At 50.5% G+C, this 13,599-nt stretch overlaps 1 protein-coding gene across 1 annotated transcript in view; it reads left to right on the top strand.

Moving 5' to 3' along the window:
- The first annotated feature begins 243 nt into the window (after window positions 1-243).
- Window positions 244-13,599, top strand: part of Mroh2a (maestro heat like repeat family member 2A) — a 39,086-nt gene continuing 25,730 nt past the window's right edge. The window contains exons 1-14 of the mRNA XM_057762321.1: window positions 244-328; window positions 408-589; window positions 2,497-2,628; window positions 2,780-2,942; window positions 5,303-5,401; window positions 6,499-6,650; window positions 7,133-7,276; window positions 8,295-8,387; window positions 8,608-8,686; window positions 8,786-8,899; window positions 10,163-10,239; window positions 11,406-11,525; window positions 11,794-11,904; window positions 13,256-13,403. Coding sequence (XP_057618304.1) covers window positions 244-328; window positions 408-589; window positions 2,497-2,628; window positions 2,780-2,942; window positions 5,303-5,401; window positions 6,499-6,650; window positions 7,133-7,276; window positions 8,295-8,387; window positions 8,608-8,686; window positions 8,786-8,899; window positions 10,163-10,239; window positions 11,406-11,525; window positions 11,794-11,904; window positions 13,256-13,403 — 1,699 coding nt within the window. The remainder of the gene's footprint in view (window positions 329-407; window positions 590-2,496; window positions 2,629-2,779; window positions 2,943-5,302; window positions 5,402-6,498; window positions 6,651-7,132; window positions 7,277-8,294; window positions 8,388-8,607; window positions 8,687-8,785; window positions 8,900-10,162; window positions 10,240-11,405; window positions 11,526-11,793; window positions 11,905-13,255; window positions 13,404-13,599) is intronic.

Below are 13,599 nucleotides of genomic sequence, written 5' to 3'. Positions count from 1 at the left end.
CTAACGATGCAACCAATTCAAGGGAGGTACATCCTACAAACATTGCATCTAATATAACCCAGTCAAGACAGCACATCCTGTTCTCTTTGCTTTATTATGCTGGTTTAAATGGAGCCACGGGTGCTGCCCACACTGAAGGGAGAATTTCATAAAAGTCTATGAACTCCTGGGAGGTGATCTAAGGGAGTATTGCTATGCTGAGTATTTATTTATCTCATCCATCTCAAAGGAGCTTGAGGAGACATGGAAGAAGCAACCACTGAGCTGAAAGAAGATGTGTTGGAGGAAGCAGAGCATCTTCTTGAACCTCTGGAGCCAGAGGATGATGGTAAGGAAGTCAATAACATCACCATGTCACTGGTCCCTCTTGGCCACTCAACACTGCACCTCCACCATCTTTGTATCAGGTACATTCTTCCAAGTCACCAACCTCCTGAACATCATGGACAGTGAATCAGCAAAGACAGACACCACAGAGCCAGGCCTGGACATGAGGAAAACCTTGGCTTCAGTCATAATCACAGAGAAGGCTACCACTGATCCCTGTATGGTGATGAATGCTCTCATCCGCTGCCTGCAGGTGCCAGAGGTAAGGACACCCTCCCCTTCACACCTCTCCTTAGATCAGATGGCTTTAGATGCCTGGGAGACCACCTACCCTTCAGCACACCTTTTTGACAACCATGGACACAGTGTTAGGGGCCAATAAGCAGAGATGGTTGGCAAAAGAGGTACTCATTCCTCAGGGCCAGTTGGGGTTAGGGATTTCGTGTTTGGGAGGCATCTCTGTGTCTGGTGTGGCTGGGAACACTTGTCTCTGGATTAGCTGTTGTTGTGGCCTGTTGAGGTTTCATGACAGAGGACCATAATCTGAGTGGCTGAAACACCAGAAATGGATTTCCTCTCAGTTCTGCATCCTAGAAGGTGGAGCCAAGGTGCCCTCAGATCAGGCTTCTGCTGAGGCTCTTCCTGACTTGCTGACTGCTGTCTGACACTATCTTCAAGGTTTTTCTTCTATGGAGAGCAGGGGCGCGGGGAATGAGGAGCACCAGTTTCTCTAAACAGATTCAGTCCATTTGGGTTAGGGCCCCACCCTTCTGATCTCATTAAGTCCCAATTAGCTCCCAAAGACCCCTCTCCAAAGGCCATTTAACTTAGGGGTATATATCAACATTTAGATTTTTAGGGAATTCAAGTCAGTCTCTAACAGATTTCATTTTCTGCTTCAAAAGGCATGTACCCAGGCAGCTGGCGACTATCTCTAGGTGCTGGCTACTGCTGGGAGGAGCAGGCTCTATAGTATTAGTCATCCCCAGACCTTAGAGCATCAGGCAGCACAAGAAAGAAAACCTAATTATTTGCCAGCTTTTTCAAGCTCTTTATGTATAAAGTGCAAATTGGACATGGTGCACAAACATTGTACCTTGGTTTTCAAAGGTTCATGGACCATGGACAATTAGGAAAATGTCTCCAAAGGCTACTTAAGGAGCAATGATAATTATAAAGTCAACAACTTGGTCTAGAGCCATGAAACACTTATTGAGCAGTGACCATGGTCCGACTGTTTCTCTATGTCCAGAGTTCAACGTCTATACTTATAAAGCTGCATGTAAAATCTTCTTAAGAGCTGCTTGTCGTACCTGAGTGAATAGGAGCCATCAAGTTGGCAAGACAGCCCAGGCAGCAAAGTGCTTGCCTTGCAGACACAAAGGCCTAAGTTTAAATCCCAGAACCCCCATAAAAAAGCTGGGCATGGTGGTGTGCCTTTAGAATCCCAGCAATCAGGAGGCAGAGACAGGAAGAGCTCTGGGTCTGGGTGGAGGAGCCAGTCTAGCCTACCTGGCAAACTCTAGACCAGTGAGAGACACTGTTTAAAAAAATGAGGCCAACAGCATTTGGGGAACAACACCCAAGGCTGCCTGTCTTCTGGCCTCCATATGCACGCACACACATAAGCCCACATGCATGCCTGCTCTGCCCCTACATGCACACAATAAGAGTCATTCTCAAATTTAGCTATCCAAATATGGTCTTGGGCACACAAGCCATCTGTCCTACCCCATCCTAAATCAGGTCTCCTTATCCGGTGCTAGATGCTGCCCACAGAGAAACTGTAGGAGAACGAGAAATAGGTTTTCTGTCTTGAGTCCTTAGCCAGGACAAAGGGCAGGAGCAGCCTGCCTCTTGGTCTCTCAAGCCTGACAGCATCTGGTGTGTGAAGAACATTGTGTGTTGACCATATGACACCTGCCTGGCTGAATATTGACTGAGACAAGAGAAATAATTTGCAGGTCCTGGGGACAGCGAGTGTTTGATGAGTGGGCAGAACGAGGAAGAACTGGAGATGGAGGAGTGGGGGTCTGAGACGTGATGATTGGAGAGTGGGAGTCCCCTTTCCCTAGGTAGCCGGAAGAAGGAGAGAGAGGGAGGGGAGGGGACTGGTGGTGCTGGGTGGAAGGCACCGCCCCTACCGCCACCCGCCATGTTTGTTCCCAGATTTCTACCCAGCGCAAGGTGAACGTCTACAACATTCTGCAGGAGATCATCCAGCAGGAAGGGGAGATGGAGGAGCGCTGCATACAAAGGCTGGTCGCCATCGCCTCTAAGCAGATGCGGGATATCACAGAGGTAGTGGGGACTGCATTCCAGGGACCTTTCTTCCTCAGGCCCAGGAGCTGGACTGCGGCTAAGCCTGACCCAGGCTGTCTCATGGGACTGAGGCAGACTGAGCCTAACGGAGCCAAGAGGGTGGTAGTGGTGTCTTTCTTGTCCCCTCCAGGTGGAGGATTTCGAGACAGCGGAGGTGGCCAGTGAGACTCTGGTGGCTTTGTCCCGAAACCACTTCAGCTTGGTCATGTATGAACTGCAGCATCATCTCAAGCCCCTCAACCTCACTGATGAGTTCGTCATTGTCACCTTGGCCAAGCTGGCCAACGGCAATGGTAAGGATCTGAGATCTCTACCCCAGTTCCTAGCCTGTTTGGGTTGGCCTAGGGCCCCTTCTTGCTCTCTGCTCCTCAGTTTTTCTCTGTTTCTGGATCCGCCCCTTCTATTTCTCTTTCTCCGTGACTCCACTCTGTGCCTAGTTCTCACCTCAAGATTCCATTTCTGTGTCTCTCATTGTCTTTTTCCTTGTTCTCTCGCTCTCTTCTTCTTGCTTCCCCTTTATGTCCACACACACACTATTTTCTGTCTTTCCACCTCTCTTTCTTGATATTTTTCTCCATCTTTACACCTATAAAAACACGCTGAGCTCTTGGCCCAGGTGCTGGGTCCCAGAGATGAGGAAACCACGAGTGGTTCCTGGGTGACCAAGGAAGCCAGAAAACCAATGTTTATGAGATGAGAGCTATGAAGAGGACAGCCAAGTTGACCGGTTGAGACCGGCAGAAGGGAGGGCTCTTAGTAAGATAGCCATTGTCTAGCTGAGACTGAAAGATGGGAGAAAAGCCATGGAGAGCATGATGGAGGAGAACTTGTGCAAACGCGATATGCAAAGGATAGGGAGCAGGAAGAACTTGAAGAATGAAGAGGTGTAGAGTGAGGATATGGGCATTAAGTGAGGGACACAGGCTGAACCAGTATCTCCAGGACGTTTTCTACGCTGTAGTTGCCAGGTGGAATTCGGGTTCCAGGGAGACAGCTATGACCACTGTGTAGATGGAAAAGGGATGGGAGATACCCAGTGGGAGAGGGCGGTCTTTGGGCTGGGTAGTGGACAGCTGTGAGAGGACTTGCTGGTGCTCTGAATGGAGTCATGACGGGATCGGGCAGTGGGGTGTGGAGAATCACTCCCGAGACTGGAAATACAGGGAGCGAGTTTGAGTGTTCAGAGGAAGGATCTGTTGTTTGGATTGGTTTGGTTTGGTTTTTGGTGTTTCAAGACAGGGTTTCTATGTAGCTTTGGAGCCTGTCCTAGAACTAGCTCTTGTAGACCAGGCTGGCCTCGAACTCACAGAGATCTGCCTGCCTCCGCCTCCCGAGTGTTGGGATTAAAGGCGTGCGGCACCACCACCCAGCTCAAGGATCTGGTTTTGAGAGCAGTCAACAGAGAGGCCAGGGGAAAATAGGATTTCTGTGTGAAGAGGTCAGAGGTCAGGTCTGGCTGTGACCTTTCCATGGCCTTGACTTGCAGGTGGGTTTCAAAGCCATCACTCAGAATAAGAAGGACCCAGCCTGGGGAAGCCCTATTGTAGCGGTGTCTTAGGAGGCATCCCAAGAGCACCCCAGGGTGGAATCAGGGACCTGGGAGAAAGCCGTACTGATACTCCTCAATTTACAATAGCGCTACATTTGGATGGACCCGTGGGAAAATGAAAACACAGTTGGCTAAGATGCACTGAACCCATTTGATGCACCAGCATCCTGGCCTAACCACACAGTGGGCTGAGCTTAGTCTTTCTCTATAGGGGTGGGCTGCTTAGGGCTGTGAAAGAGAGGTGTCCGCATCGTGTCAGTATAGCGAAAGGTCCAGCCTCAGAGGTGGAAACAGGGCCTCTACTGAGGACAGATAGCTTTGCATCAGTGAAGTCAAACCACTGAAACCAGAGCCACCCGTAGTCCAGAGGAGACCAAGGTACCACACTTCCAAAGCTTTAGAGGGAACAGTTGAAGAAGGGAGAAACATGGCCTGGCCAAGCCTGGCTGGGAGCTGAGGAGTAAAGGAGGTCGCAACCGGGTGGCCTAGGGGCACAGGAAGACCTAGGTCTACAGCTACTAACACTGAAAGACCTGGAAAGCGGGACCCAGCCAGGGAGACCAGTAGAGAATTAGTTAATTATTGGAAACACGATTTTAGTATAGAATCTGAGGAAGCGTGGAAGACTGCTCTATCTTGAGGGAAGGGGCCAGGTTTGGAGGGATAGGTCTAGACTCTGGGGTCCACCATGGGATTCTCTCCTTGTCTGTGAGTCCTGTCTGCTCTATTCCTCCGTGGGTCCCCACAACATCTGCTATCATCCACCCAAGAATAGAGAAACTTGCTCTTCATAGTAGACATAGGCCCGTGAGGCAGATATGCTCCCTGGCTAGGACCCTCCTTTTTTTTCTATATCTATCTTCTTCTGTCTGTGACTCTGTCTCCTCCTCTGTCCCTCCACTCCTCCCTGCTTCTCCTCTCATGCCTCTCCCCTTCTCTTGTTCTAAATTCATTCTCTTTCATCACTGTCCTCAGCCTATTTCCTGCCCTCTCAGCCATGGCAGGATTCCTGGTAGACTGTAGAATCTACCGGTAGTAGGTGGCAGGCCACCCTCTGCCTTCTCCCCTCTCACCCTTTCCCTGTGGCTTCTCAATGTCCTACAGTGTTTGAGTTCATGCCGTACATGGGCATCACCTTGGCTACCATATTCACCATGCTGAGACTTGCCAACGAGGCCAAGATGCGCCAGGTCATCTGTAGCGGTGCGTGTCCGCTTTGGGCCCGTGGGTCAGAGGGAGAAAGGTGGTGAGGAATGGGAAGAGGCTTTGTTGAATGAGAGGTGTGTTGGTTCTGAACCCAGCAGTTGCTCAGCCTCCTCCTTTAGTCAGGGTTTCTGTTGCTATGATGAACACTGTGGCTAAAGGCCCTTTGGGGACAAAAGAGTTGATTTCGGCTTACAGCTTGCTGTCCATTGTGAAGGGAAGTCAGGGCAGGAGTGCAGAGGCAGAAACTGAAGTAGAGGCCGTAAGGAAGACCGCTTATTGGCTTGTTTTTCATGAAATGCTCAGCCTGCTTTCTTATACAACTAAGGACCATCTGCCCCAGGGTAACATCTCCCACAGTGGGCTGGGCTCTCCCACAGCAGTTGTTAATCAAGAAAAAGACACACACACACACACACACACACACACCCGCCGCCCCTGCCACCACTGCACTTGCTTATAGGCCAATCTGATGAAGGCATTTTATCAATTGAGGTACCCTCTTCCCAGATGACTCCAGCTTGTGTTAAGTTAAAACAAACAAACAAACAAACAAAAAAAAAAACCCAAAAGCTAACCAGGGTAGTCTGTGGGATACCTTGCAGGCAGGTGGCTGAGGCGTGTAGGTACACTTTAGAAGACCGTGGTTATATCTGTGACTCCGCGCTTCAGCCCTTCAGAGAAGGGGGAGGTGACAGATGGTTGTATCGGGGAAACATGACAGGGAGTATGCTCCCTGCTGGGCTTGACTCAGCGAGGTCTTCGGAGGCTATTTATCGCTGATCATCTGCCCTTGTGATTTGGTTATCTGACACTAGTTTGGGCCCCAACCCCGTGATGCCTGAGAAAAAGAAGGTTCTGTGTGTTTGCCGCTGCTCTTATTGAAATCACCAGGTTGTGGCCCCATGCTGACTCTTCAGCCCCAAGAGGAAGGGCCTAGATATGCCTCTGTGTTCACATGGACATCGGAGTCAGGAGGCTGTGTAGGGTAAACAGAGCAGAGAGGAGGGGGCTGAGTAACCCAAAGAGGTTCATAAGGAAGAAGTAGCTCCAACTCCAACCCCTCTGGTCCCACCTGCCTGTCCTGCTGCCGGCAGCCATGGAGACATTCTGTGAGACAGTGCAGTTTTACTTGAGGCATCTGGAGGACAGTCTGTACCCTGTGATGACCGAGGACCAGTTTGCTGTGAAGCTCTTCCCAATGTACAGATACTTCGTGACAGTGTGGCTGCGTCACCAGGATGTCGAGGTGAGACTTGCTATGCTCAGAGATTCCTGCATTCCCCGGGTTGCATTCCCTACAAGGTGCTGCAGGGCTTCTGGGTTCAGCCTCATTCCTGGAGCACTAGAGACCCTGGAACTCTGGGGATGCTGGATGGAGCGGACCCCGGAGGATTGCTCTAAGGGCTGGACCATCGCAACAACCCATAGAGAGCTTTCAGGTGGGGTCTTGAGACTTGAGGGCACTTGCTCCTTTCCAGGTAATCTTAGGATGTCTTGTCTATGAACATTGTGTTCATACCAACACTAAGAGGTAGGACTATTTACAAACAAGGGAAGTGAGGCACCAAAAGGTTTAGCACCTGCTAAAGAACAATTGGCTTATGAATGGGACTCACATCTTGATAGTTTGGCCCCACTGGGCCTTTAGGGTGAGGCCTGGGCTCTATATGATGCCGGAGAGTATTGAGTGGCTAAGATCCTGGCCTCGCTGACCTCACTTCTATGCAGGTGAAACTGGCAGTCATCAAGTCTCTGAAGCCCATGCTGAGCCTTCTCCTGCCCAATGATGACCTGCGGGAACAGGTGTACGACTACATCCCCCTGCTGCTGGCCGAGTTTCAGGGCAGCCTGGAGGCCCTCTTCATCACCCAGGTGAGGGCCAGACTCAAGAACCTCTGATCCTCTAGAGTCCACAGGGTACCAGCAGGCCTAATGCCCATGCTCTACATGACACTGGGAAACCTGAGACTATTGAAAATAATCTGTCATTTCAGGTGGAAGAATCTCAAAGGGTCCAGGAAGCCATGGGGGTGGGCATGGCTTTTCTTTAGATTTTTAGGGTTACTGTAAGTAAGAACCTTGGGTCATTTAGCCCCTTAAGCAGTTATACCCAGAGACAGGCTTGCTTGCTTGCTTTCTTTCTTTCTTTCCTTCTTTCTTTCTTTCTTTCTTTCTTTCTTTCTTTCTTTCTTTCTTTCTTTCTTTTGTTTTTCTTTCAGTTTTTCAAGACAGGGTTTCTCTGTAGCTTTGGGGCCTGTCTTGGAACTAGCTCTTGTAGACCAGGCTGGCCTCAAGTCCACAGAGATCCGCCTACCGCTGCCTTCTGAGTGTTAGGATTAAAGGCATGCACTACCACCTCCTGGCGAGACTTTATTTCTAAGTTAAAGGACTTAACCTAGAGTTCCAGGTGGGATGGGTTTTGGAGCCTCCACAGCCTCTGACATGTGTGAAGTAGAGATCTTGCAGGTTCTGAGTGGAGGCCTGGCCTGGGCTGATGAATGGGCAGGTCATAGGCCTTTCCTGTAAAAACAAGGAGCAGAAATGAGCAGGAGTGATCTAGGGAACCACTGTATATATCGCTGCGGATGAAGAATAGACTTATATTCGCACATGCACCACAGTAAACAAGAGAGGTTGAAAGAGCCTCGTATGCCTTCTTAGTGGCCCAGTATGCCTTCTCAATGGTTATTGGGCACAGCAGTCATCCAAGGCTGTGGGAATGTAGGGTTGGATCCAGTCCATCCGGTAGAAACTAAGTTTCTAAGTTCAGTCATCTGAAGTGGGACTGGGGTGGGACCGGGGAACCTGGACCACAACTCAGTGGTCTGCTGAGTAGCAAGCAACCAGAATGGAGCAGTCACTTGAGGCCTTCTGCCCATCCCTTTTGCAGATCTTGAGGCAGATTCTAGAAGCATCAGTCACCACCAACACCCCCATCCCTCCGATGCTGCTACACCCCATTTTCACAGAGTTGCATGTCCAGGTGAGGCCAGTGAGGGCATCATCCAAGATAGTCAGCAGGAAACTGTCTTGGGATACGGTCCCCCTACACCTACACCTACATACACACACACACACACACACACACACACACACACAGACACACACACTGCATTCTGCCCGCATGCAGTTATATCGGGCTGGACTGCCCATGTGGCCCATGCCCTGCAAGTTCCTAACTCTCCCTGCACACCGCTCCCTAGGTGTGCACCAAAGCCCCAGTTCAGCAGCAGTTCAGCAGTCAGAACCTGATGGAGATCGTGCACTGCTTCGTAGCCCTGGGTGAGGTCTGCAGGGACCTGGGGCTGCCCAGCCCCTTGCTGAGTGCAGGGATCGAGGCAGAGCCTGTCAGCCTGACCGAGTGCTCCTTCTGCCCCGCAGCCCGCTCCTACCCCAAGGAGTTGATGAAGTTCTTCTTCAGCCAGGTGGAGATGAGCAAGGAAGCTGTCCGCGTGGGGACACTGGCTTTGATCAGGGCGGTGGTGAGCGCAGATGGTGAGCTGGCTGGAGGGGACAGGCAGGCGCCATGGGCAGAGTGTAGGGGGAGAGGTAGTGGCACTCCTATCTGAGACATTGGCTCGCCACCCTGTTTTGGTAGTCACTGTTGGGTGGGCCAAGTCTCTTGATTGCTTCTTATTTCTTAACCTTGGATTGAACCATCACTGTGGCCCTTCCATACCTCTGCCTGATTTTCACAGTCAACCTGAATCTGAATCCTACTATTGACCTCCAGTTCTATTGGAGGATCAACCTTACAGGCATAACTCCAAGTCCACAGACTTAACTTTTACCCTCAGCATCCTCTTCTGACCTTTGCAGACACCTTGTGCAGACATTCATTCAGGCAAAATGCTCACACACATAAAATAAAAATAAAATAACCAAACAAACCATTATTACACAAATTGCAGGGCTTGGATTTAGCCCGTGAGCTGTTCTTTGCTTGTTACTAACCAAGGGCCACAAGAACTCAGGAGGCAGAGGCAGGCGGATCTCTGTGAGTTCGAGACCAGCCTGGTCTACAAGAGCGAGTTCCAGGACAGGCTCCAAAACCACAGAGAAACCCTGTCTCGAAAAACCAAAAAAAAAAAAAAAAAAAAAAAAAGAAAGAAACCAGTTCCTCACACTTCATCGGTGGGTTCAAATTGCTAAACGATTCTGGGTGCTTTGTTGGATAGGGACCAAATCTTGGGTTTAACAATCTTTTTGGTAATTGTCTCAAGGCAATAATTACCCAAAAATAACTGGACCAAGATACTCATTAGCAATGTACTAAAGTAGCCCAGACAGAGGCTGGGGTGATGACTCCACGGGTAAGATGTTTGTCATCCAAGGATCAACTACTTACGTTCAGATCCCCAACACCCCCGTAAAAAGCTGGCTCTAAGGGGTTATGTCTATAACCCACACTGGGGGTGGGGGTCACAAACAAGTGGATCCCTGGAACTCATTAGTCAGCCAGCTTAGCAGAACTGAACTCAAAGTTCAGTGAGAGATGCTTTCTCAGAAACAAGGTGTGGGGGGCGGTTATAGAGGAAGACATAGGATGTGAACCTCTGCCCTCCACCTGGCCGCGCATGGGTGTGAATGTGGTTCTGGAAGAGAAGGCTGTGCTCAGGGAGAACCTGCCAGTGAGGGTCCTAAGAAAGTGACTCTGAGTCTGTAGTCTGTGAGAGGGAATTAAACATGATGTGTCAGGGACAGGCTGCCTGGTGTCTTCCTGAGCCATAGCCCCCCAGGCCGGACTTTCTCTTTCAGACCCCAAAATGAACATTAAGACCATCTACCTGGCCATCCGCGTTGTCAAGAACACCCTTTCGGACACTCGGTCCAAGGTAATCACCCTGTCAGAGTAGCGAGGGCCAAGGGGCGGACACCTCAGATGGAAGAGTCTGGAGTAGAGACGAGGCAAAGATGAGACAGGGAGAGCTGCGGGTCTGTCACCGAGAGATGCTCCTTCTCTATGACCAGGGATCTCCCAAGCAGTATGCCTGGACTCTGCTTTGCAGGGAGGAAAGGTCCCAAGGCACACAGGGGTAGTCTTTACTGCTTGTGAGAAAAGTATGTGCGGAACATGCTTCCCAGTATCCTCTCAGCTAGCTAAGGCTGTGGTCCGCGGCTAGCTTGGAGTGCTTCTCTCACTAGGAAAGCAGGACCAGGGAGGGAATGGTCCCAAAAGCACTAAGGAACACAGGGCGGAGCATGTTGGGACTAGATTTAAACAGAGCTATCTTTGAACTCTGGATGTCACTCAGACACAAGAGAAACTACTTGTTTTGTGCCCCACCCAGAGCAAAAAAATAGGTTTCCCAACCAAGGCTGCCAAGACTAAGCAACCAATGTAAGTATGGGATGAAGATGCCTGCTGTAGAAGGAGCTGCGGGCTGTGTTCCTGCCACCCGGCTCCTGGCCACCTGGCTAGCTTATGCCCCGAAATAACAGCACACAAATTGTATTCATTTAAATACTGCCTGGCCCATTAGTTTCAGCCTCTTCTTGGCTAACTCTCACATCTTGACTAACCCATTTCTAATAATCTGTGTAGCCCCACAAGGTGGTGGCTTACCGGGAAAGATTCAGCATGTCTGACCTGGCGGCTGGCTCCATCTGACCTGGAGAGGAGAGGCATGGCGTCTGCCTAACTTCCCTTCTTCCCAACATTCGGTTCTGTTTACTCCGCCTACCTAATTTTCTGTCCTATCAAAGGGCCAAGGCAGTTTCTTTATTAACCAATGAAATCAACACAAAACAGAAGACCCTCCCACATTAGTCTACAAAGGGCCCAGCTGCGGCAGGCACTCCCGTGAGTGAACCGCAGAAGGATGTTCCACCATGAGGAAAGGGGTGATGGCCAGAATGGCTAGTAGCCAGCCATCCCCTGAAATCCCTCCCAGTCACATGCACCCACAGTTCCCAGGTGCCTTGTGCCACAAGAATATCCGATGCGGATCTCTGTGCTGAAGCCTGGCCTTCCCCAGCTGTCTCTGCCCTGTTCCCCCAGGTCCGGATGGCAATTCTACGAATCATTGGCCAGCTGGTCCTGTCAGGCTTCCAGGAAAAGATCAAAGGCTGGGGACTGAAATACGTGTCTGTACAGCTCACCTTATCTACCTACAAGTTGGTGAGTGGCCCCAACCCTCAGCCCCTCAGGACAGCAGCAAATGCTGAGCAAAGAACACCTTGCTGAGAACCTGTTTGGACCCGTGTAGGCTCATAGTTATCCCACAGGTATGGACCAGGGTTGTGCTGTCTCCCAGGAGTGAGGCCCAGGCCCAGACCTCAACATCCTAGGACTCAGTGTCTGGACTGGGGAGCAAAGCAGACTACGCCTGAGACCACACCCCTGACCACGCCCCCACCTGCAAGAATGTCTTGGTTCTGTCTTCTAGACGAACCGCCGGGAATGCTTTTATCAGAGGGACTTGGAAGAGAAGATGGTCCACAAAGTCACCATGGATACTGTGAAGATCATAACTTCGTCTATCAGTGGCATGACCAACGTGAGTTCATGTCCCAGCCAGTGGGCTACCATAGCCATGATGATAGCTCCTGGCCATGTTTTGAAGGCTGATAGAAGAACCTAGCTGTACTCTGTCTCTGAACCCGCAGTGGCTAGAGCAGTGGCTGGCACACAGTAGGTCTCAATACATAGCACTTGCCTTTTTGCCTGAAGTATGCCCATTGTTTTAAAATGACTTTGGGAGACATTCTCCAGTTCAGTGAGTTCAGCTAGAAAGAGTCGATATGACCTCCCAGGTTACAGGAGAAATAAGCGTACCAGATTTTAACTGCAATAATGAGACGCAGCAACACGGCAGGTGGAAAATATGACAGCGTGAAGAAAGGAATGAATGCTTGTCCGTAAAATAAAGCCATAGGTGGGATGCTTCCTATTTAGTGATGGCTGGGGATGTGAGCTAGAGGCTGCAAGCTGGAAGGTATCAGATGGAGGTTGCAAGCTACAGGCTGTAACCTGGAGGGAGGCTGTAACCTGGAGGCTGCAACCTGGAGGGTGCAAACTTGGGGGTGCAAGATGAGGGGTGCAAGCTGGGGGGTGCAAGGTACAAGCTGGAGGGTGCAAGCTGGGGGGGTGCAAACTTGGGGGTTCAAGATGAGGGGTATAAGCTGGAGGAAGGGTGCAAGCTGGAGTTGTAGGCAACAGAGAAAGCTGTCACTTGTGGCAAACTTCTTTTTCTGAAATGTTCTCTTCAGGCCTTTCGACTGCCTGCATTCAAGGGCAATCAATCTTCTTGATGGGTTGTGGACTTTCACAGCTGTGTGGCATGGACTTTCACAGCTGTGTGGCATGGTCTTTCACAGCTGTGTGGCATGGTCTTTCACAGCTGTGTGGCATGGTCTTTCACAGCTGTGTGGCATGAACTTTCACAGCTGTGTGGCATGAACTTTCACAGCTGTGTGACACGTGCACAATCACAATAGACTAGTATTTGGCTTAATAAGTGGGTACACTTGCCTAGCCAAGTTGACAAATAAACCTGAATGTCACAACTGGCAAGCACCATTGGATTACCTGACTAGTTAGCAATTCAGAGAATCTGGGTCCTAAAGGAAGGCCCTGGCCAAAGGACATACTGGATATAGAATGGATACGAGGCCACCAGAACTTGGCAGATGCCATCTGGATGCCTCTGAGAAAGTCCAAGGTTGGGCAGGAAAGTCAGTTGAGGGCTGAGCTTGTGAGTGTTTGGGATAGAGGCCAGGTAAGCTCCAAGCCTACCACAGTCACCAGGAGGGAGTCTGCAGGGTTTTAACCTGGGTGGAGCCTTGTCAATACTGAGGAGCCATAGGCTATCTCTAATCCTGCCCCCCCCACACACATCCCTGTCCCAGGAGTTCTGGGTGAGACTGCTGTGCTACATCATGGAGACCGATTACACAGAGGCCTTGACCCCCATCTGTATCAGTCTCACGAACTTGGCAGAGAACCAGATTCATGGCAAAGACACGGAGGCTGGAATGGCTGGAAAGAGCAAGCATGGTGGGTGGCATCCCTGGGTCAACCAGTCAAACCGGGCAGGTGGATTGACTCCTCGTGCCCCTCCTCACAGTTGGTGGGTGGCATCCCTGGGTCAACTAGTCAAAACGGGCAGGTGGATTGACCCCTTGTGACCCTCCTCACAGTGTCTTTATCAACCAAAGCCCCCTTCTCCAGGAAACATCCAGAAGTCTGCCAA

This window comes from Chionomys nivalis, chromosome 2 (assembly GCF_950005125.1).
Source record: "Chionomys nivalis chromosome 2, mChiNiv1.1, whole genome shotgun sequence".
Classification (NCBI taxonomy): Eukaryota; Metazoa; Chordata; class Mammalia; order Rodentia; family Cricetidae; genus Chionomys; species Chionomys nivalis.
The sequence above is the reverse complement of the archived record's forward strand: the minus strand, read 5'-3'. Positions and strand labels throughout refer to the sequence as shown.